Raw genomic sequence first — 21,021 nt, 5'->3', positions numbered from 1 at the left:
GGTGTCAGCTCGCCGCTGAAGATCAACTTTATTGACATGCGTAGAAGGCTGACGGCACAGAAGAAGAGGTGCCTTTGCCAGGCTTTCACCCCAATGCGACACCTAACGACGTGATAAATGCTTTTGTCATAATTCGGCAGAGTTAGGTATTTGGCACTGTAGCCACTATTCACTTGATGTAATTACTCTTTTGCCATTTTGGAGACCCCTTGGTCTCTAAAAGGAGGCACGTGGCTACATTTACAAAGGGCAAAACCCTGCTCAATGGCACTACGTAGCTGAACTTCCCGCGCACCTTGCCAGCAAGATGCGCACTGATGTTGTTTGAGCTCCAGACATCAATCCACCAAAGCAGGAGTAGGGATTTATGCCTCATGGCAGACCGAACCTGATTAAACTTGTGTGACTTCTGCTGGATCTGCTCTTTGTTCTCAGTGATCCCCTCACCCGAACCACAAAGGGGCCTTTTCCAGTACCATAGAATTTTGTACCTCGACACATATGCATGCATGAGGCATGTTAGGAGCTGATAGAATTATTTGATACTCAATTATAGTACAGACAATGACACATTTGTACTCTACCGACCAATGGAACTCACAGTAGAGTTCTAGATAATCTACTCAATGGTGCACCGACGCCTTCATGTTTTTCATTGCATATTAGCGTCTAAAGAAGTCACCTTCAATAACAATGCATTATTAGTGGTTACAGGCGAAAACATCACACCGTCGTCAGATGTTGATACATTATTAGATACACATGCCTCGCCACCATGCATGTCTCCACATCTGAGATCATGTTAATTAATTATATTATAGCTATTGCACCAACACCCTATGAACTATATCTTACACCTATTATATATCAATAAAATAAGACACAAACAAACAAAACACATTCATCCACATAGGTCAAAATGTCTAATCCATTAATTGTCTATTTTAACGATCCAGATTTAAAACTTCACGTAAATAAACATGTCTCAGTTCGTTACATTCAAGGTTTTTTCCTCATTCTTGTTTTTTGGTGGTAGGCCAAGAAAACCTGTATCGGGAATATCACAGAATTTTCGGATATTTTGCACCCAAATTTTCAATAAATTACGTATTCAATAAATTGTAGCGTCGAAAGATAGTACTTTTAACTCACTGAGTATGCAAAGTGCTACCTATTCAACACGTTGAGCTATCTCACTGATGGTTGCCCAGTCGAGCCATCTGTGCCGCAAGGCTCGCTATTGTGTGTCATGGAGGACGCAGGGTTACATGTTGTACTAACAAGCCACATTCTGGACCAACCACCAAAAACGGAATAAAAACCTTGTTTTTAACCAACAGAGACATGTTTATTACGCCAACAGTTAAATCTAAACTGTTAAAATTGGTAATCAATGGATTAGATATTTTAACCTATGTAGATGAATATATATTGGGTCTTATATGTAGTTCCAAGTTTGTTGATGCAATAGCGCATATATAATTAATTAACATGATATATGCATGGGTGCAGGCAAAGAGGTGAGACGTGTCTATCAAATAATGTATTGACATCTGAGTGCGGTCTTCATGTTTTCATCCTTAACCTCTAATAATACATTGTAGTTGAAGGTGACTCCTCCATGTCCTAATAATGCAATGAAGAACATAAATGCATTAACAAACTTGGTGAGCACATGATCTAGAACTCTAGTGTCGGTTTCATTGGTGGGTAGAGTAGAAAGGTGTCTAAGTCTGCAATAAAAATGAGTATCTAATAATTCATTTGTCTTTTATGATTGGTTTAACAACTCGCTGGGAAAGAGATTTCCATGTCTTAACTTTATTGACGAGATACGTTATGTTGAGCACACACTTGAAGTATTCAATTTTAGTACGGACCAAGAGAACTTTGTACTCTAGCTACCAATCAAATTCACGGTCGAGTTCTAGATCATCTACTGTGACGCCCCCAATTCGATCGTACACTAATCATACACGCAAATGTGTACGATTAAGATCAGGGACTCACGGGAAGATATCACAACACAACTCTAGACATAAAATGAAATAATACAAGCTTCATATTACAAGCCAGGGGCCTCGAGGGCTCGAATACAAGCTCGATACACAAGAGTTAGCGGAAGCAACAATATCTGAGTACAGACATAAGTTAGACAAGGATGCCTTAAGAAGGCTAGCACAAAAGCAACACGATCGAAGAGGCAAGGCCTCCTGCCTGGGACCTCCTAACTACTCCTGGTCTTCAGTGGCCTCCATGTAGTAGTATCCGTCGGCGGTGGTATCTGGCTCCAGGGATCCACCATCTGGTTGCAACAACCACAAATAAGAAAGAAGGGTAAAAGGGGAAGCAAAGCAACCGTGAGTACTCATCCAAAGTACTCGCAAGCATCAGATCTATACTAAGTATGCATTGGTATTAAATGGAAGGGTTGTATCTGTGGACTGAACTGCAAAATGCCAGAATAGGGGGGAAGGCCTAGCATATCAAAGACTAGCATCTTCAAGCAGCTCCAAGCGTTTGCAGCATGTGGAAGAGTAAAGAATAGCAATTTATAATTAACAAGCATGTTGTAACATTAACGCCCAGAGATCCTTCCTCGACTCCCTGCGAGGAAGCAATCCCGGAGCCACATATCTCAAGTATCCATTTGTAGTTGTAAAAGATCAGGATATAAGTCTGAACGTCCGTTATCGTGGACACGGCTATTAATAGATAATCTTCCTTGCAGGGGTCCACCATGTTTTCCAACAGGCTCGATCACTCTGGCCGGACACACCTTTCTGGGGTCAATGCCCGACCTCGGAAGATCAACACGTCGTAGCCCTACCTAGGATCAGCAGAGAGGTCCCCGGCGGTCTACATCCTAAGCAGTCTGTGGTCTGGGCCCATCGCCCGTTGCACTCCGGGTCGTTGCAAGCAGGGCGGGTCCAGGCTCCACCTCTACATGGATGGTGCCGGCCCAGCCGTGCCGCAATGCTGAATTGGACGTCTGACAAAGCTCCGGCTGATACTACGTCATTGAGGCCCATAACTATTCTCGCGTGGTGGTTAGTGCGTAAAGGCCAAAGCCCAACTCAGAACAAATACCCAAAACATAGTGTGTTATTAGCTTGCGGAGACGAGCAGAGACTCACGATAATGTGACCCCGTCGCCCCGTGTCGAGGAAATACGGCAAGGGCTAGCCCAGCCCACTCGGGGACGGCCTGCCTGCCCGGCCGTGCCTTGTAACCATCTTGCGGGTGCTCTCCGGGCCTGCCCGACTTTCCCAAGGGTCTCAAGTAAAGTCAAGGTAACCGTGTGTCCAGACATCAAGGGGAAAACCCGAGGAATCACCCCCGGTGGATTCCACTCAATGTAATCATCAAGGTGAACGTAAGAGGGACCACCCTCGAGGTTCACACTTGAGATGTTGCACGACAGAGCCGTATCGGGAATGGTGAAAGAGGAAATCACCCTCGATGACCACGACCGAATAGCTACACTACAGAATTATCATCAGGAGTGCGTTATGAGGGATCACCCTCGGCACTCGATAGTAGTTCTGCAGAGTCGAGCAACAAAAGGGGCGTGATGTGATGTGAGGTGTCGGGCTCTGGTCGTCGATCACGTTGATCGACTCGTCGATGATGAAGTAGGGGCAACAAGGACAAGGTGGGGGACACTGATTGATCACTATCCAACCTATACTAAGCAGTTTAGGATAAGCAGGTAGGTAACAATAAGCAAGTTACAAAAGCAGGCTATGCATTAGAATAGGAGCAATCAAATACAGTAGCAAAATCTAATGCAAGCATGAGAGAATGGAATGGGCGATATCGGGCTGATCAAAGGGGGGGCTTGCCTGGAAGCTCCGATGAAAGGGAAGAAGGGTTCATCGTCGACGTAGTCGATCACAGCGGCATCAACAGCGGTCTCGGGGCTACCGGAGAGAAGAGGGGGAAGAAATAGTAAATACATAAAAAGCAAGAGCATAACAGGACAACAGGCAGAGCTAGACGTGTTCTAACGCGGTGCTACACAATACCGGCGAAGGGGGGAAACATCCGGGAAAGTTTTCCCGAAGTTTGGCATTTTTCAGATAGATGAAACCGAGGGGGAAAGTTGCATGGTTGCTATGCTAGGGATGTTTGGCGGACGAACGGCCTGCGTAACCGGATTCGTCTCGTTGTTCTGAGCAAGTTTCATGCACAAAGTATTTTCATCCGGGCTACGGATTATTTTATATTAATTTTTCATAGTTTTAAAACATTTTTAGAATTAACAGAATTAAATTAATTAGGAAAAGCCATTATGACGTCAGCATGACATCAGGGTGATGTCGGCAGTCAACAGTTAGTTGACTTGGTCAAACTGACGCGTGGGGCCATTCTGTCATAGACTGATACTAATTAACAGTCTAATTAGTTAATAGTTAAATAGGTTAATTAACATGATTAATTAATTATTTTAATTATTATTATTATTTTTAGAACCCTTTTATTTTCGTTTTTAGGAGCAGGCCCACTGTCACAGGCCCATGTGGCCAATCGGGCTAACGGGCGCGTGCTACGGGGCGGGCGCAGCCCGACAGGGCTTGCGGGCGTGGCCGTTGGCGGCCCCGAGTATCGCAGCGGGGCAGTGGGCGGACCCGGCGCATGAGGGCGACGGCGGCGCTGAGAGGAGGAGGTCGGCAGGCGCGGGCTGAGGCGGGCGCGGCCGGCAGAGCTGCAGCAGGCGGCGGCGCGGGGAGCAGCGAGTAGCGCCGGGCGCGGCGTCGCGCGTGTGGACAGCGCCGGCTAGCAACGGCGGGCACGGCCAGGACGCGGCCGGCAAGCGCAACGCGCGGGGAGGCGAGGCCATGGCCTGAGCGGGACGGCGCGGGGCGCAGCTGGGCTAGCGGGGAGGCGCGGGCGTGGTGAGCGCGTGCAAGGGCCGGATCCGGTGAGGGGCAAAAGGGGAAAAAGGGGGGGCGCTCACGAGGGGAACGTAGGTCACAGGGCAGCGGGCTCAGGGAAGCTCGGGGTGGCCGGCGATGGAGAGGCGGGGAGGCGACGCCGACGAGGTGGCGAAGGCGCCGGGGTCCGACGATAGCGAGCGGCGAAGCCGGGGAGACGCCAGGGGGTAGTGGCGGTCTTCGGGGAGGAAGGCGAGGCGTCCGGCAAGCGACGGGCGGCGACAGGGAAGAGGTCTAGCGACGGCGTCGTTGCCGATGCGGCGACGGGGGCAGTCAGGGTCGAGCCCCGATCCAGATCGGGGGGGGAAGAGGCGTGGGGGAGATCGTGTGGAGAGGGGATCGCGTGAGGGGGGGGGAGTGGGGTGACGCTAGGATTTCGGGGACCCGTGGGAGGTTAGTAGAGGGCACGGTTGGGCTGGCCTGGCGGCCTGGCAGCCTGCTGGGCCGAGGCCCAATTGGGGGGCTCTCTCTTTCTTTCTTTCTCACATTTTAACTTTAACCTTTTCTGTTTTCTTTTACTGTTTTATTTTATGTTAGCGCACTAAAACACTTTACAAAATGTTGGGTCACCACCAAAATTAAGAAGTGAATATTTGTCACATGATCAACATTTTAGTTTCCATGTTTGTGAACTTTGAATTTTGGACTTAAATTTGAATTTGAATTTAAATTAAGATTTGAATCAAGCAAGGATTAGCAACAGTAAAGTGATGACGTGGCTTCATTAGCAGAGGATTACTGTAGCTTAATTACCCGGCGTCATATCTACTCACCAGCTGCGCGAATGCATTCATGTTTTTCGTCGAATATTAGCTGTTAGAGGAGTCACCTTCAACAACAATGCATTATTAGAGGATACAGACGAAGACGTCACACTGTGGTCAGATGTCGATACATGTCCCGCTTGCTTGCCTGCATGTTCCCACTCATGATATCATTTCAATTAATTATATTATAGCTATTGTACCAACACACCCAGAACTATATATTACACCTATTATATATAACTAAAATAAGAGACAAACAAGACAACACACTCATCCACATAGGTTAAAATATTTAATCCATTGATTGTCTATTTGAACGATCCAGATTTAAAACTTCGTGTAAATAAACACGTCTTAGTTGGTTACTTTCAAGGTTTTTTTTCTTGATTCCGGTTTTTTGGTGGTAGAGCGAGGAAAACCTATTACTGGTAAATCTTCCAATTTTTTGATATTTTTCACTTGAAATTTTTAAATGAATTTCTAATTCAATAAGTACTAGCGTCCAAGGATAGTGCTTTTAAATCAGCGTGTATGCAATGTGCTTCATGTTCAACATACTGAGCTATCTCACGGATGGTCTGGCATTCGAGCCATCTGTTCCGCAACGCCTGCAATTTTAATTTTCCAATCTTGACTATTGCTAAAACAAATATAGTCTTCAAAACGGGACCCGATTCTGAGCCTTGGAGAACATATGTACGTGTTCTACCAACAAGCCACATTCGGGCCCAACTCCAAAAAACAGAATGAAGAAAACTTGCTTGCAATAAACCGAGACATGTTTATTTACCCCAACAGTTAAATATAAAAACGTTAAAATTGACAACAAATGGATTCACTAGTAGAAAGAGGGTCAAATGTGAAGCGCATTAGTGCCGGTTTGATTTTGAGCCGGCACTAATGTGTCCATTAGTGCCGGTTCCAACGGCTAGGCGGGAGGAGCTCTTTATTACCGGTTCGTGGCGAACCTTTAGCACCGGTAAGTCATTACGTTTCATGGCTTGAGGATCTTCATACTGTCAAGACAAATTTTCTTCCTGCACTTAGAAATGTTAGAACTCAAAATGTGCGACCAATAGTGATCGTATTGAACTACGGTCACATCTATTTACGAAAGATGGTAAGATTTTTACTATTTGTCCTCAGTGCATCTTTTGCATACATTATCTTTTTGCTAAGCTTTCATTGCTAAGTATATTAATTACTATATGATGTTCTTTAACAGGGACTCCCGATGACAGTTGTGCCTCAGTGGATCGAGACTAAAGGTCACATGTCAATGGTTAGCTTACGGCGAAGATATCCTACATTGCACATGAGTGCATTCAGGATTTCTAATAGCGATGAATGCTTAATAGTGAAAGATTGGCGCAAAATTGTTAACGATCCCAGTAGAGAAGTACTAGGGGGCAGCAATGAGAAGCGCAGCCCACGATTAGGAGACAGGTTCATCTGCATGCTCTAGTATGATGAATCAGGAGAGCTATACATGTTCTATGCTATTTTACTTGAGAGAGAGCAGCAGGAGTGATTTAGCTACTTCATGCTCTTAGTACTTTTGTCCTCTCATGTCCGTGTTCTTCGTCCTGAACTTAATCTCGAAGGGTGATTTGCTTTTGTGGTGTTTTGAACGCTTATAATATGATGACCATGTTGAACTCGATGATATCTTTGCATCTGGTACAAGTGAATGTTTTTTCTTTAAGCTAGTGTTGGTGGTGATTAGATAGCGGTAATGACTATGATGATTAAACAGTGGTAATGACGACTATGATGATTTTTAGCTAGCTAGTATACTGTTGTTGATGATATGATGCAAGAGTTTTTATATTAATATGATGATGATGAGTTATTATATCATTTATGAAAGAAACCGCAGATTAGTTTAAGCTGGATGCATCCTAGCTAAGTGATCAACTATATGCCATATCCATACTTGATCACTTAATTATAGGTGATCAAGTATAATATGGATATTGCATATACTTGATCAATTAATTAGCTAGCTAGTATCCACATGCATCGAGTCAAAACTAATCTGCGGTACATTCACCTAATGATTTAACAACTAAAATAATCACTAAATTAAATTGAAAACACAAAATTAAAGGAAAAATAAAAAATAATACCAAAACACCCCCCAAACATTTAGTACCGGTTGGTGTTACCGACCGGTACTAAAGTCCTGCACGCACCCGAGCCTGGCTCGTGCCACGTGGTAGCGTTTTAGCGCCGGTTCGTGATGAACCGGTACTAAAGGGAGGGGGGACCTTTAGTCCCCACTATTTAGTGCCGGTTGTGGAACCGGCACTAAAGGCCCTTACGAACCGGCGCTAAAGCCAGGTTCTGCACTAGTGATTAGATATTTTAACATATGTAGATAAATACATTGGCTAGTTTGTCTCTTATTTTAATAATATACAATAGGTCTTATATATAGTTCCGAGTAAGATGGTGCACTAGCTCATATATATTTAATTAATATTATATTGTGAGGGGTATGCATAGAGGTGAGATGTGTTTATCTAATAATGTATTGACAGCTGATTGCGGTGTGATGTTTTTGTCTGTATCATCTAATAATGCACTGTGGTTGATGGTGACTCCTCTAATTCCTAGCAATGCAATGACAAATATGGATGCATCGGCAAAAAAGTGATGAGCAGATGATTTAGAACTCTAGTGTGTATTCCATTGGTGGGTAGATTACAAAGGTGTCCTAGTATGTACTGAATATAATTATCAAATAACTCATCCGGCTGCTATGGTTGGTTTAACATCTCCCTTGGCGGGAGATTTACAAGTCTTCGCTCTCTTGAAGAAATAGGTTATTATTGAGCAAACACTTGAAAACTTCACGCTCTAACTTCCACTCGGTCCATGCGACACACACTAGATCGGGTTTACCATCTTCTCTTCAGTGCGCATACCTATGCATGCATGAGGCATGGTAGCACCCGATTGAATTATTTAATACTCAATTTTAGTATAGACCAAGACACCTTTGTACTCGACCCCATCAATGAAATGAGTAGAGTTGTACATAATCTACTCACCAGTTGGCCGATGCCTTCATGTTTTTCATTGCATATTAGCATCTAGAGAAGTCACCTTCAATAACAATCCATTATTAAAGGATACAGACGAAGACATCACACCATCGTCAGATGTCGATACATTATTAGATAGACATGCCTTGCCTCCCTTCATGTCTCCACATCTGATATCATGTCAATTAATTATATTATAGCTATTGCACCAACACCCTCTGAACTTTGTATTAGACCTATTATAAATTACTATAATAAGACAGAAACAAGCCCAGATATTCATCCACATATGTTTAAAAGTCTAATTAATTGATTGTCTATTTTAGCAATCCAGATTTGAAACTTCACGTAAATAAACAAGTCTCAGTTGGTTACATTCAAGGTTTTTTTTCTTGATTCTTGTTTTTTGAGGTTAGGGCCAGGAAAACCTGTATCAGGAAAATCTTAGAATTTTAGGGTATTTTTCAGCCGTGTTCTGAAAATATTACTACTTTAATAGATTTTAGCGTCGAAAGATAGTACTTTTAACTCAGCGAGTATGCAAAGTGCTTCCTGTTCAACACATTGAGCTACCTCACCGATGGTTGCACGGTCGGGCCATCTGTGCCGCAACACTCGATATTTTTTTCTAAGCTTGAATGATACTGAAAAATGTAGTTTTCAAAATGCGGACTTGATCGTGCGCCCTGGAGGGCATAAGGTTATGTATTCTACCAACGGGCCACATTCTAGCCAACAGTTCACTCTAAAGTGTTAAAGTTGACAACCAATGGATTAGATATTTACCTATATATGTAGATGATGCCTTGGCTAGTTTGTCTCTTATTTTAATAATATGTAATAGGTCATATATAGTTCCGAGTTTGACATCATATCAGCATGGGGCCGGCATGCAGAGAGGTGATACGTGACTATCTAATAATTTATTGGCATCTGAGTGTTTTCGTCCTTATCCTCTAATAATGCATTATAGTTGAAGGTGACTCGTCCAGCTCCTAACAATGCAATGAAAAACATAAGTGCATTGGCGCAAATGGTTAGCAGATGACCTAGAACTCTAGTGTGTGCTCCATTGGTGGGTAGAGTAGAAAGTTGTCTAGGTTTGAACTAAAATTATTGTCAAATAATTCATAGGGTTCGTGAGGGACGCGCCAGCAGCAATTCATAAAGCAAGAGCAAGATACAATGCAACGACTACAAGTTATAGCACATGACATACCCACAAGAAAGTACATGGGAACAAAGAAGAGAACCGGAATGAGCTACACGAAGCCACACCACCAACTTAGCACCCGACTCCAATATACTGAAAAGAGCAGGATGAGTGTGCTCGGGTTAGTCGAAACGACGCCCAAAATCGAGACAATGAAGAGGTAGAAGCCACCCGCTTGATCAACGATCACACTTTACCATGAAGACCTAGGAGAGTCGCAACCCTGTCGAATGGCATCCCACCACCGAAGCCTTTTGGCGACAGAGAACTCCAAAGATGCAACCGAAGGGCCATGTTCCGCTGAGACAATTGATGCATCTCCTCTTGCCATCGTAATCGACGGCCATCACGAAACGTGCGACCCTGCGCAGTATTGAAGGAAACAAGAATCGCAAGCGCCATCGAAGGACCTCGTTCGCTGAGACTTCATTGTTGACACGAACTTCCTTGAGAAGAGTCAACCAATGAAGTAAGGGGACCAAAAAAGTTAGCGTCGCACACAGAGGCATAGCACTTCCTCCACCACTACCAACCAAACACATGCCCCAAGCTACTCACCTGCCAGCAGCACCACGAGCCCAAATTCCCCCTTCAACAATACAGTCCCGGATAGGTACCGTCAAAGACGCCACAAATGACGTCTCCAAGGAGAGAATGATGTGGAGGACACCACCACCATCTGATCCGGCAGCGCCTGACTAGGGTTTTCAACCGGAGACACAAGACATGAGATGGTTAGATGCGACAGCTCCGTGGTGACAACTTCAAGGAGGAACATGACGTCCATGGACGCCGTTCTCGCCGGCACTGACAAGGTCGTTGCTGACTTTTCACCCGGATCTGTACAGCCAGCCCAACTGCATCGAAGTACTCACCTAGAGAAGCCATAGCCATCCGTCCAGTGCCGCCAAGCACAAAACTCAGTGGGCAAACCTAGTTGCACGCCGCGCACATGGACCGAAGAGGTCCACTTCCCTGTGCACAGGGGATGCAGACGACGCGCCGAAGCTCACTGAAGGGAGGAGAACCACCAACCTCGGCCATCCACCGCCACTAGAGCCGCAAGTTGGCAAACAGCCCCGGAGCCGCATCCGACCCGCCGTGCCCAGATCCATCCCAGATGGGCCTCCGAACACTACCCCGCAGACACACGCTCTCCACGCGGTACGCACCGGAGCCGATGCCCACACGTCACCGGAACACCCAACGAGCCCGCCACCACCAGTCCCTCTTGCACCGGGAAGAGAGAGCCCCGTCGCGGCCAACCATTGGACTTGTTTTGCTTGCCGGCATCCTCTGGCGGTAGTCAGAGAGCGAGGGGGGGGGGGGGGGGGGGCTCGGGTGGCTGCTAGGGTTTGCGAACAAGAGTCACCCCTTGAGCGACGCGGGTGGGTTTTTGCCGTAACCAAAAAAATCAAAATGGGTTATTATCATCTGGAGCACAATGCACTATTTTCAACCTGACCCTGCAGTAGGGTTGGTAGTAAGTTTGTTTCTGCTTGACACGTTTCGTTAGAGGAACCACGTACATTCGTGTTCATAACAGTGATATATATGGAGACAAAGTCGTATCTACTGTGTTGTCATATTAAAAACAATGGAGTTATATACCTATACAGTTGCAGGTATGCATTCACGGCGAACGGTGGAAGGACTCGATAACAAGACTACAGAAACCCAATAACGACGACTGTCAAAATGTGTGGAAAATCAACGTCGGAATGGTTGTACAGTTGATCCATTGCCAGTGAAATATGGGGAAAGTGATGGGTTAAAATGTGTGAAAAATAATTCCGTTGATTCATTTGCATTTGTCAGCTACCCAGAAGCAACGCTGCAATAATACAACGTAGAAAAAATAGCCAGTGTGGACTAAACGTTGCTAAATCATGGACTCCCAATGTTGTGCCTGTGTGGATATATAAGGAGTAGCAGGTACGCACGTAAGTGTAGCCTGGCCTTTCCCGGTACTATAATCTGGTTCCCTGCTGATATCTATAGTCTGGTGGTAAGATCACTCCTACTACAAGAACCTGGCAATGGCCTCCATGCTCATGGTGCATATGAATCCAGGTCAAGGGGAAACAAGTTATGCTCGCAACTCCTCTCTTCAGGTATATATATTTTTCCTCTAGATTAACTCACTATGTTGTTTTTCACTTGGTTTATGAAGACAATTATGTCGAGGATTTGTTCACACATGGCTTATATTACTAAGTAAACTAACATTTTGAACAAGAATAAGACCATGAAGTGGTAACATTTTGAAGAAGAATGAGCATACTGTCAGGACTACCTTTTCTGAAGAACTGCACCTCGGTTGATTGTAGAATGCAGAGCAGAAGAGGCTGAAGCCTCTGATAGAAGCGGCTATCGTTGATTTCTGCACCAGCACCGGCACCTTGTTACTGACAAAGATGGTGGTTGCCGACCTGGGGTGCTCCTCTGGTCCAAACGCTATAGCTCTAGTGTCGGTCGCCGTCGAGACAATCCACAATCACTGCCTTCGGTTCTTACAGCCACCTCCGGAAGTGTGTGTGCTCCTCAACGACCTGCCTGGCAGCGACTTCAACACGGTGGTGAAGAGCCTGGACACGCTCCGTCATAGCAACTGCGAGCCTATTGTAATCACTGGTGTTTTACCGGGGTCATTTTACGAGAGGCTCTTCACAAGTGGCTCCTTGCATTTTGTCTTCTCGTCAAACAGCCTGCATTGGATCTCAAAGGTGTGACTTTAAAACCGCTTAATTACTTATTTGTTGTTACACTTGTCGATTCTGTAAACAATTACAGGCCCCAGAAGATCTAACAAGGAACCAGATCACGGCGTATGACATTGATGAGCATATCAGGCTTCAAAGGCGCCCTATGGTCATTGAAGCTTATGCACAACAGTTCAGGAAAGATTTCACACGTTTCCTGGAGCTGAGAGCCAAAGAACTGATCCCAGGAGGCCGGATGGTTGTTTCCCTTGCCGGGAGAGATTCTGATGTGATCACCCCCAAATTCTCTCACCTGTGGGAGTTCATAGCTCAGAATCTAAGCATCATGGTCTTAGAGGTACATTTGTTTGATTTTTTTCTAGCACAACATTTTATCATTAGCTTTCAAAAGCTTGATTATTTGACCTCCTGATCTTATGGTATGATTGACAGGGTGTGATTGACAAAGCAAAGTTTGACTCTTTCTACCTGCCTGTGTATGAACCTTCCGATAAAGAGCTGAGGGAGATCATCCAAGATGAGGGCTCTTTCTCAATCACGGAGATGCAGGTGAACGAACCTCCAAGCGGTCCGGACAGCGCACTCGTGGTCCCAAGCAGGTTTGTGAATGTGATCAGAGCCGTATTTGAGCCAATAATAGTCCTGCATTTTGGACAAGTCATGGATGAATTCGTGCGGACTTTGGAGCGACGCTGGAGCTTGGAGGGTAGCTTGCAAGACGAACATGCCAGAAACCCGCGAACTACGGTAGCCGTATCCCTCAGGAAAGCATGACCAGGTAAGAGACACTTCATTTCTTCAAAACACGCTGCATTTTATGAGACCAACTAGTAACCTTATGGCCCCTCAGTAGGTTGGGCAGGTCGGTTCAAGGGAGGCTTCCTAGCTAATCCGGATCTTCAACCAGGTGTATGTGCCATCGTCTTCAGCTAACGTTCGGGCAGTTTTGATGGGCCATCGTCTCCCTAAGTTCTACAAGTCTGGGCGCATCCATGGGCGTTCTACTTCTAAATGTCATCTCCTTACTGTAATAAGCTTGGCAGTGTATGTATGGTTTTCTACTACTTTTATCACCATCTTGGTTCTGCGTCCCTGATAGCCTCGCTCAACTATGTGCTTGTCATTTTTCCATCTAAAGATGTAGCTAGCCGCTCCCCACTTAATTTTCTTCATGCTCTTCTTATTTAAAAAGGCACTCAAAGGACATCAGATTTCTCTGTGCCGCATCCGCTCCGACGAGCATACTATAAGGATTGGCATGCGTCGTCGATGTCGCGCCAATGTCTGCTCCGATGTATGTATCGATCCTAACCGCTGCCGCCGTGGCGTGGCCGCCTAATCATGCCCAACTTCCCATTATAGTGCTCACTAGCTAGTGTCATTATGCGTGTCAACATTGTAGCGTGAAAGAGTAAACTGTTGCTTTATACTATATCTGACACGAACCAAGGAGGAAGAAGGAAGAAGGGAAGGGCACAGTGGACACGATGGGTTTCCGGCGCACGAACACCCCACTGCACACACAGCTATTTCCCGGAGCACAAACTCCAACCCATGCCGTTACAACGATCACGGCGGCGGCTTTGTACGCGAGCCTGCGCTGGGACATGACCCCCACGCTCCTACGAGACCCGGCGCACGATCTGGCCCGCTCTGGCCGCGTCCACTATGCACGCCCATATGCGTGCGACGCGGCCAGCCCACAACAGATCTCCACGCTCACCCCGCCGGGTTCGCCAATGACCTAGTCCTACTAACACGGCGAGCAGCGCACGCACACACGCACACCTCGCGCCACACACACGTACCCGCCACGGCTCATACATTGGCCAGACACTAGTCGGACTATGCCCATACAATGGTTAGACCTTGCCCAGACACACGCACGGCCACACTCTCCAAGGACCAGACCTGGTACGCCCGACATCGATCACGACGGCACGGAGATGGCTTGTGCCAACATACGCCGAGAGTTTTCTATCGTTCACCCGATGAATAAGGCTATAAACTCTGGGTCCGGCATGCGGCGCACGGCGAATCCATGGTACTCGCCGTAACCAAGTATGCCGTGGCAAGGCCAAAACACACGCGGCGTAGCAAACCACTCGGCGTACACTAAGCCGTGTGTCCTCGCAGCACACATGGTGTACAGCCGTGTCACGTGGACGTGCCCGTCGAAGGTCACGGCGGCGCGACGAGGTCGTACGTAGTAAGCCATACGCCATCCACAAATGCCATGTGCCTTCAACACCACACACACACACGGTGTAATTGTGGTGGTCAGCCATTGACTGCTGGTGGTTGGCGGTTGTTCACACGTAGCTCTGCGCCGTGTAATATTCATAACTAGCAAACATGCCCCTGCGTTGCAACCGGAAAAAATATCACATGCCCCCAACCCAATAAATATGAAGCAAAGACTCCCTTCCAAAAAGAAAACATCACACGGCCCTCCCCCTGAGGCGCACACACACAAGCACACGTCGTCTGTTTCAACCTATCAACCCCCATGGTACAGCTTGTCCTCCTCTCTGTCATAAAAACTATAAGGTTAACATTGGTGATGTGATCTGCCCGAGCGATATAAATACATAAGCACCAACATACTCTAGAAATTAGATAAATAAATGATTGAAACACAAACTGTTTGCTACATTGATTTGCTAAATCATTTGTCCCCGCCCCCGCCCCCGCGTCGCTCCAACAGGGGCGACACGGGCGGCTAACCCTAGCCGCCGCCGCCGGCCTCCCCTCCCCTTCCTCTCCTCCTCGTCGCCACCAGAGGAGCCCCCGATGCGTCGCGCGGCTGCCGAGGAAGGTGGCGGCGGGGCCTTCGTCATCCCTTCGGGGAGATCCGGATCCACGGCGCGGCGGCCCTGCTGGTTCGGCGCCGCCGTTCGCGCCCTGGACGGTGTGCGCGGGGACTCTGCCCGGCGTCCTCGACCGCTCAGGTGGTGGGGAGTCGGCGCTTGGCGGCGGCAGTTCGGGGGCCTTCGTCCTCGCCAGATCTGGAGGCCTGTTGCTCCCTCGTTCCCGCTCCTTCCCCTTTGCGCTTGAGGCCGGTGGATGCTGCTGGTTCCGGTGCTTCTGGGGATGGTGGTGCAGATTGGGACCGGGGGAAACCCTAGGCCGGCTAGTTCGGCTCGACAGCGGCGTCGGCTTCGGGCGACGCATCCTTCCTGAAGGCGGTGTCGTGGTCCTTATTCTTGCCACCTCCGGTCCTCTCCCGGGTGAAAACCCAAAATCCGGCCTGGATTGGGCAGCGGTGGCGCCATGGGCGTCATCTCCTCCTTGGAGGCGTTGCCTGGGGAGCTAGGACTCGGGTGTGGGCTCATGAAGGTGGGGGCTTTGGGCGCCGGCTGGTTCTCTGCAGCTGCTCGCGGCGGCTTCATGTTGTGCAGAGTGCCCCTTGTATCTTTAGGGCATTTCTTGTTTTTGGTGTTCGTGTCGGAGGAGCGGCGTGGCATCTGGCACGTTGACAACGGCGATTCTCAGCGGCATGGAGCAGTGGGGGTTTCGCCGGTGGGCGTGTGATGATGGACGAGCGCAGGATGGTGGCGCTGTCTGGCGTCGTGGCGGCATTGATGGGAGAGAGACCTGGCACGGTTCATGCAACAGTACAGCTCTGAAGATGGATTGATGGTACGTGGCTGCGGCGGCCTCATACCCGGCAGGGGTCCTGGTTGAAGAGCACGCCGGACTGGTGGGTGCCCATACCCGGTAGGCGTCCTGGTTGGGACCTCAGGTCTTAGATGTTAGGTTTGACTGTGAGGTCTGTTTGGTATTAGGCCCAGACTATCAGCGCCCCTTCATCAGTTAGATAGGAGTAGCGACAGAGGTTGCAAAGATGGTGGCTTTGGTCTTACTGTTGTACGACTTTGTAAGGTCTTGTGTTAATAATTAATAAATTGGCCGTATGCATCATCCAGATGCACAGGCCGGGGGTCTTCCTCCTTTTCGAAAAAAATAAACGTGAGAAGAAACTCAAAAACCTAAAAACATACGGAGAGGTAAATCATTTACATGTCTGCAGGTGTCAAGACTCTAGTCCAATCTACAGTAGCAGATCCAATTTCCCTTTAATTAATAATGCGACCATACCGGTATGGCCAGTAATTAAAATCACTTAAATGTTTGAGATAAAGATTTGAAATCCTATTTGCGATCCACATACCCATATTACAATATATTATTTTTCTCATACGCTTTTCATTTATTGTGAATTAGATTTTTATCGTTTATTACATTCTATCTAAAGAAAAACATTCATACACACGATCACTCCCTTTTAGCATTTCTAGATAAATGTTGTGTTGTTAAATCCACACGTCAATTGACATGCAGTTGAAGATGCTATCATGTGGAGCCGCAGGGTCACATACTGTTGGTAAAAATATTACTCGATTTTATTAGGTTTCATACCATGTACGCATTTTGCACAAACATCATCTAATCTCTTCTAGCATCATATTTCAAGTCAGAACCAGTGGATACCCACCTGGAAATTGCTGTTGCAAATTCAGCTAAAGGTAAGTAGTGAAGAAGAATACATGATGGCGGAAATTCTTAAAAGTTCAGCCGAGCAGAGATATGAAGGGGATTCCTGCCAAATGTCTTACACTGCCTTATGCCTTCCCTGTCGCCACTTTTCCAAGATTAATACAACATTGTTCGGCCCATACCAAAACCAGCATCATCACCAATAAAAAAACCCTGCTCTATCACAATTAGGGAGATGATGAAGGGGCCGCTGACATACAACCGGAAAAAGGATTTACATGATGTGTGATAGTAACAAAATATTGTCTCGATTTGTATGTAACATAATGTCTTAGTCAGATCAAACATTCATCATGTCCAAATCATAAGTCGATTCTTGTACAGCTGACAGCGAAGGAGTAAACACTGGAAGGAATTGTTAGCCGGGGGTTGGACAGATAATGTAAGATTTATCCTTAAATACAATCAATAAGACTAATTTAGTGTTAGAAAGACTAAATTACAAATATCATGAAAGGATAAGGTTCTCCTGCCCCTCTCTTTCTCATAATGTCCTCGGATCAGTAATTGCCGTTGCGCCGCTTAGGCATGACGTTGTGCCGCCGACTTTGCCTTCCTCACGTCATGCGCCTGTCTTGCGTGGTTTCCTGATGGCGTGGCGCCGAGCGCACTTGGCGACGCTGGTCAGTCCTGATGGCGTTGCTAGGCAGAAGCCTTCGTACGCCATGAACGACCATGCCGGGAGGAGCGACGACAGGGCCGAGGCCGGCATGCGCTCAGATTATCCTGTCGCCAGGGCCGCGTTCGGCTGGAGCACGTCGAAGGTCGTCGTCTCGTGCACACAGCGGGCCAGTCTCAAGTTCGATGGCGGACGGCCTAGGCCCAGCACGCCGGACACATACACCACATCCAACACGTGCGCCATGCACACGATGTCGGAGACGCACGCAGCCGCCAACATGCTTTGCTGTCAACGTGGTGCACACACGTGTCGCACATCATGCTGGCCAGACCTGTGTTTTGATTTTTGGTTTGAGCTTTTTTTCGCCATAGGCCGAGATGGCCGAATTTCGGCCATTTTCAAAAATTTTGACTGAAATTTGACCAAAATTTGACTGCAATTTGACTTAAATTTGAGCAATTTCGGCCTAAATATATTTTTCGCCTCAGGCCGAGATGGCCGAAATCCACTTTTTGCGGCCGAAAATCAAAACACAGGGCCAGACACATCCACCGCCAACCCTACACAGCCGCTGCCAAATCCGCTCCAACGCCCTGCACCAATTTATCCGGCTACTATGATTGATTTAATCACTCATTTTTAAAGACATATTCAAGTCTTCACTCTCTCGAAGAAATAGGTTATGATTTAGCACACACTTGAAGTGTCCACTCTCTCAACTTCACTCCGTCGATGTGACATGCACTAGGTCGAGTTTATGATCAGCTCTTCATTGTGCATAGAGATGCATTCACGAGGCATGTTAGCAGCGGGATGGATTATTTGATACTAGTTTTTAGTACAGACCAAGATACCTTTGCACTCTACCCACCAATGGAACCCACAGTAAAGTTCTAGATCCTGTGCTAATCAGTTACATCATGTATTCAAGTTAATCACTGCATTGTTAGCAGCTAGAGGAGGCATCTTCAACTACAATGCATTATTAGAGGATACAGACGAAAACATCACACTGCAGTCACATGTCAATACATTATTACATAGAAACATCTCACTTCCTACCATGCCCCCAAGATGATATCATGTTAATTAATTATATATGAGCTATTAACCAAACACCCTTCCAACTATATATAAGACCCACACCTATTATATATTATAAAAATAAGAGAGAAACAAGCCAACACATTCATCCACACAGATTAGAATATCTAATCCATTGATTATCAATTTTAATGGTCTAGATTTAGAAGTTTATGTAAATAAGCATGTTACAGTTGGTTACGAGCAATGTTTTCTTTTCTTGATTCTTGTTTTTTGGGGATTGGGACGGAAAAACTTGTTTCCCAAAAATCACGGGATTTTTGGAAATTTTTCACCTGATGTTTTCAAATGAATGTCAAATTCAATATATTTCGTCAAAATATAGTACTTATAACTCAGCGTCTATGCAAAGTGCTTCCCTTTCTACCATCCAACATGTTGAGCTATCTTACTGAAGGTCGCACGTTCGAGCCATCTGTGCCGTAACGTTCGCTATTTTATTGTTCTAAGCTTGAATAATACTAAAAATATAGTTTTCGAAACATGCACACGATCTATGACCAAGAAAACATTAGTTTATGTGTTCTACAAATAGAACACAGTCTGACCAAATCCGAAAAAAATGGAATAAAGAAAAAATCTTGCCTATAACCTGCTAATTAAGACATGTTTATTTACACAAACTTTTAAATCTAAACCGTTAAAATTGGCAAACAATGGATTAGATATTTTTAACCTATGTAGATGAATGTGTTGATTGGTTTGTCTCTTATTTTTATAATGTATAATAGGTCTTACATACAGTACCAAGTATGTTGGTGCAATAGCTCATATATATCAGTGTGGGGGCATGCAGGGAGGTGAGATGTATCTATCTAATAATGTATTGACGTGTGACTATGGTGTGCTGTATTTGTCTGTATCCACTAATAATGCATTGTACTTGAAGGTGACTCCAACAGCTAACAATGCGATGACAAACTTGAATGCATCAACGCAAGAGATGAGCAAAAGATCTAGAACTCTAGGCTGCATTTCATTGGCACATAAAGTATTGTCTTGGTATATACAAAAAATAAATATCAAATAATTCATTCGGCTACTATGAATGGTTTAATAACTCGCTTGGAAGGTGAATTAAAAGTCTTCCATCTCTTTAAGAAATAGGTTCCATATTTTACGCATATTTACAGCTCATTTGTTGCTAATTATCTTCATATATATATCAAGTCATATCATGTTCCATTGAGCCAATTACATGTCGATATGCATGATTTCCAATTTTTATCCTTTTCATTGCGAGCACTGCATAATATTTATTCTTTGTTAGTTTTTATTAGTTTTCATCACGAGCATTTCTTGTGTGACTTCCCATGCACTTAACACGATGAAAGGAGTTCAAACGGTGGACACCCAGGACCCCAAACTTAGCCATTTTGAAGGTGGAAAAAGTCATTTTTACAAATTTCTCCAAATCAAGAAATGGATCGGCACCGTTCGTACAAATCCAACGAGCCCAAGAACGTCAAATTCTGAATTCGTATGAAGAAATGGCGGCTGATTTATCCAAGGGGGGCAGCAGTATGAAAGATGGTGTTTCATGCGACCGTGTGTGGTCGTATGTGCGCCCATATGGAGTCCAGAGAACACCGAAATTTTCCTCTCGTCATGAGATTTTTCATGGAATTTGTCCCCGCTTACACGTATGACTCGCTTGGCCTGCAAGGGACGATTTGGGAGAGTATTTCGCTCATCTACAGACCTTGGACCAAAGAGGAGATGCTATATCAATGGAGGAGGCTCTGGGAAAGCTCTTATATATTCACCTCCAACCCTAGCCGCCACCTCATTCTCATCTCATCAAGGTTCATCTCCACGTCCAGCTGCCGTCCACGTCAAGATAACACTGGGGCAACCAAGAGGGAGACCGAAAGGGAGCCGCCACCGGCGTGGCTCGGCCATGGGTCGTCGCCGCGCCTTCACCACCGTCATCCGGTGCTGTGCCGCATCACCACCATTCTCACCCCTTCTTCCTCCCCCATCATGGTCTCCGTGATGGGTTTTAACAACTCATGAACCCCCTCTTATGTGATGTTATCTTAGTA

At 46.1% G+C, this 21,021-nt stretch overlaps 1 protein-coding gene and 1 pseudogene across 2 annotated transcripts; one reads left to right on the top strand and one right to left on the bottom strand.

Moving 5' to 3' along the window:
* LOC141023235 (uncharacterized) overlaps window positions 1-21,021 on the bottom strand; it is a 142,136-nt pseudogene that overhangs the window by 23,167 nt on the left and 97,948 nt on the right.
* Window positions 11,908-13,781, top strand: LOC109734304 (probable jasmonic acid carboxyl methyltransferase 2). 2 transcript variants are annotated; one of them, XM_020293512.3, is made up of 5 exons: window positions 11,908-12,081; window positions 12,298-12,693; window positions 12,761-13,027; window positions 13,123-13,468; window positions 13,544-13,781. In XM_020293512.3, the coding sequence occupies exons 1-4, from the start codon at window positions 12,007-12,009 to the stop codon at window positions 13,462-13,464; spliced, it is 1,080 nt and encodes a 359-aa protein (XP_020149101.1). In that variant the 5' UTR covers window positions 11,908-12,006; the 3' UTR covers window positions 13,465-13,468; window positions 13,544-13,781. The 2 variants fall into 2 exon arrangements, with proteins under 2 accessions (XP_020149101.1, XP_020149102.1); XM_020293513.3 differs by having other exon boundaries at window positions 13,541-13,781.

The sequence above is a fragment of the Aegilops tauschii genome, chromosome 5 (assembly GCF_002575655.3).
Source record: "Aegilops tauschii subsp. strangulata cultivar AL8/78 chromosome 5, Aet v6.0, whole genome shotgun sequence".
Classification (NCBI taxonomy): Eukaryota; Viridiplantae; Streptophyta; class Magnoliopsida; order Poales; family Poaceae; genus Aegilops; species Aegilops tauschii.
The sequence above is the reverse complement of the archived record's forward strand: the minus strand, read 5'-3'. Positions and strand labels throughout refer to the sequence as shown.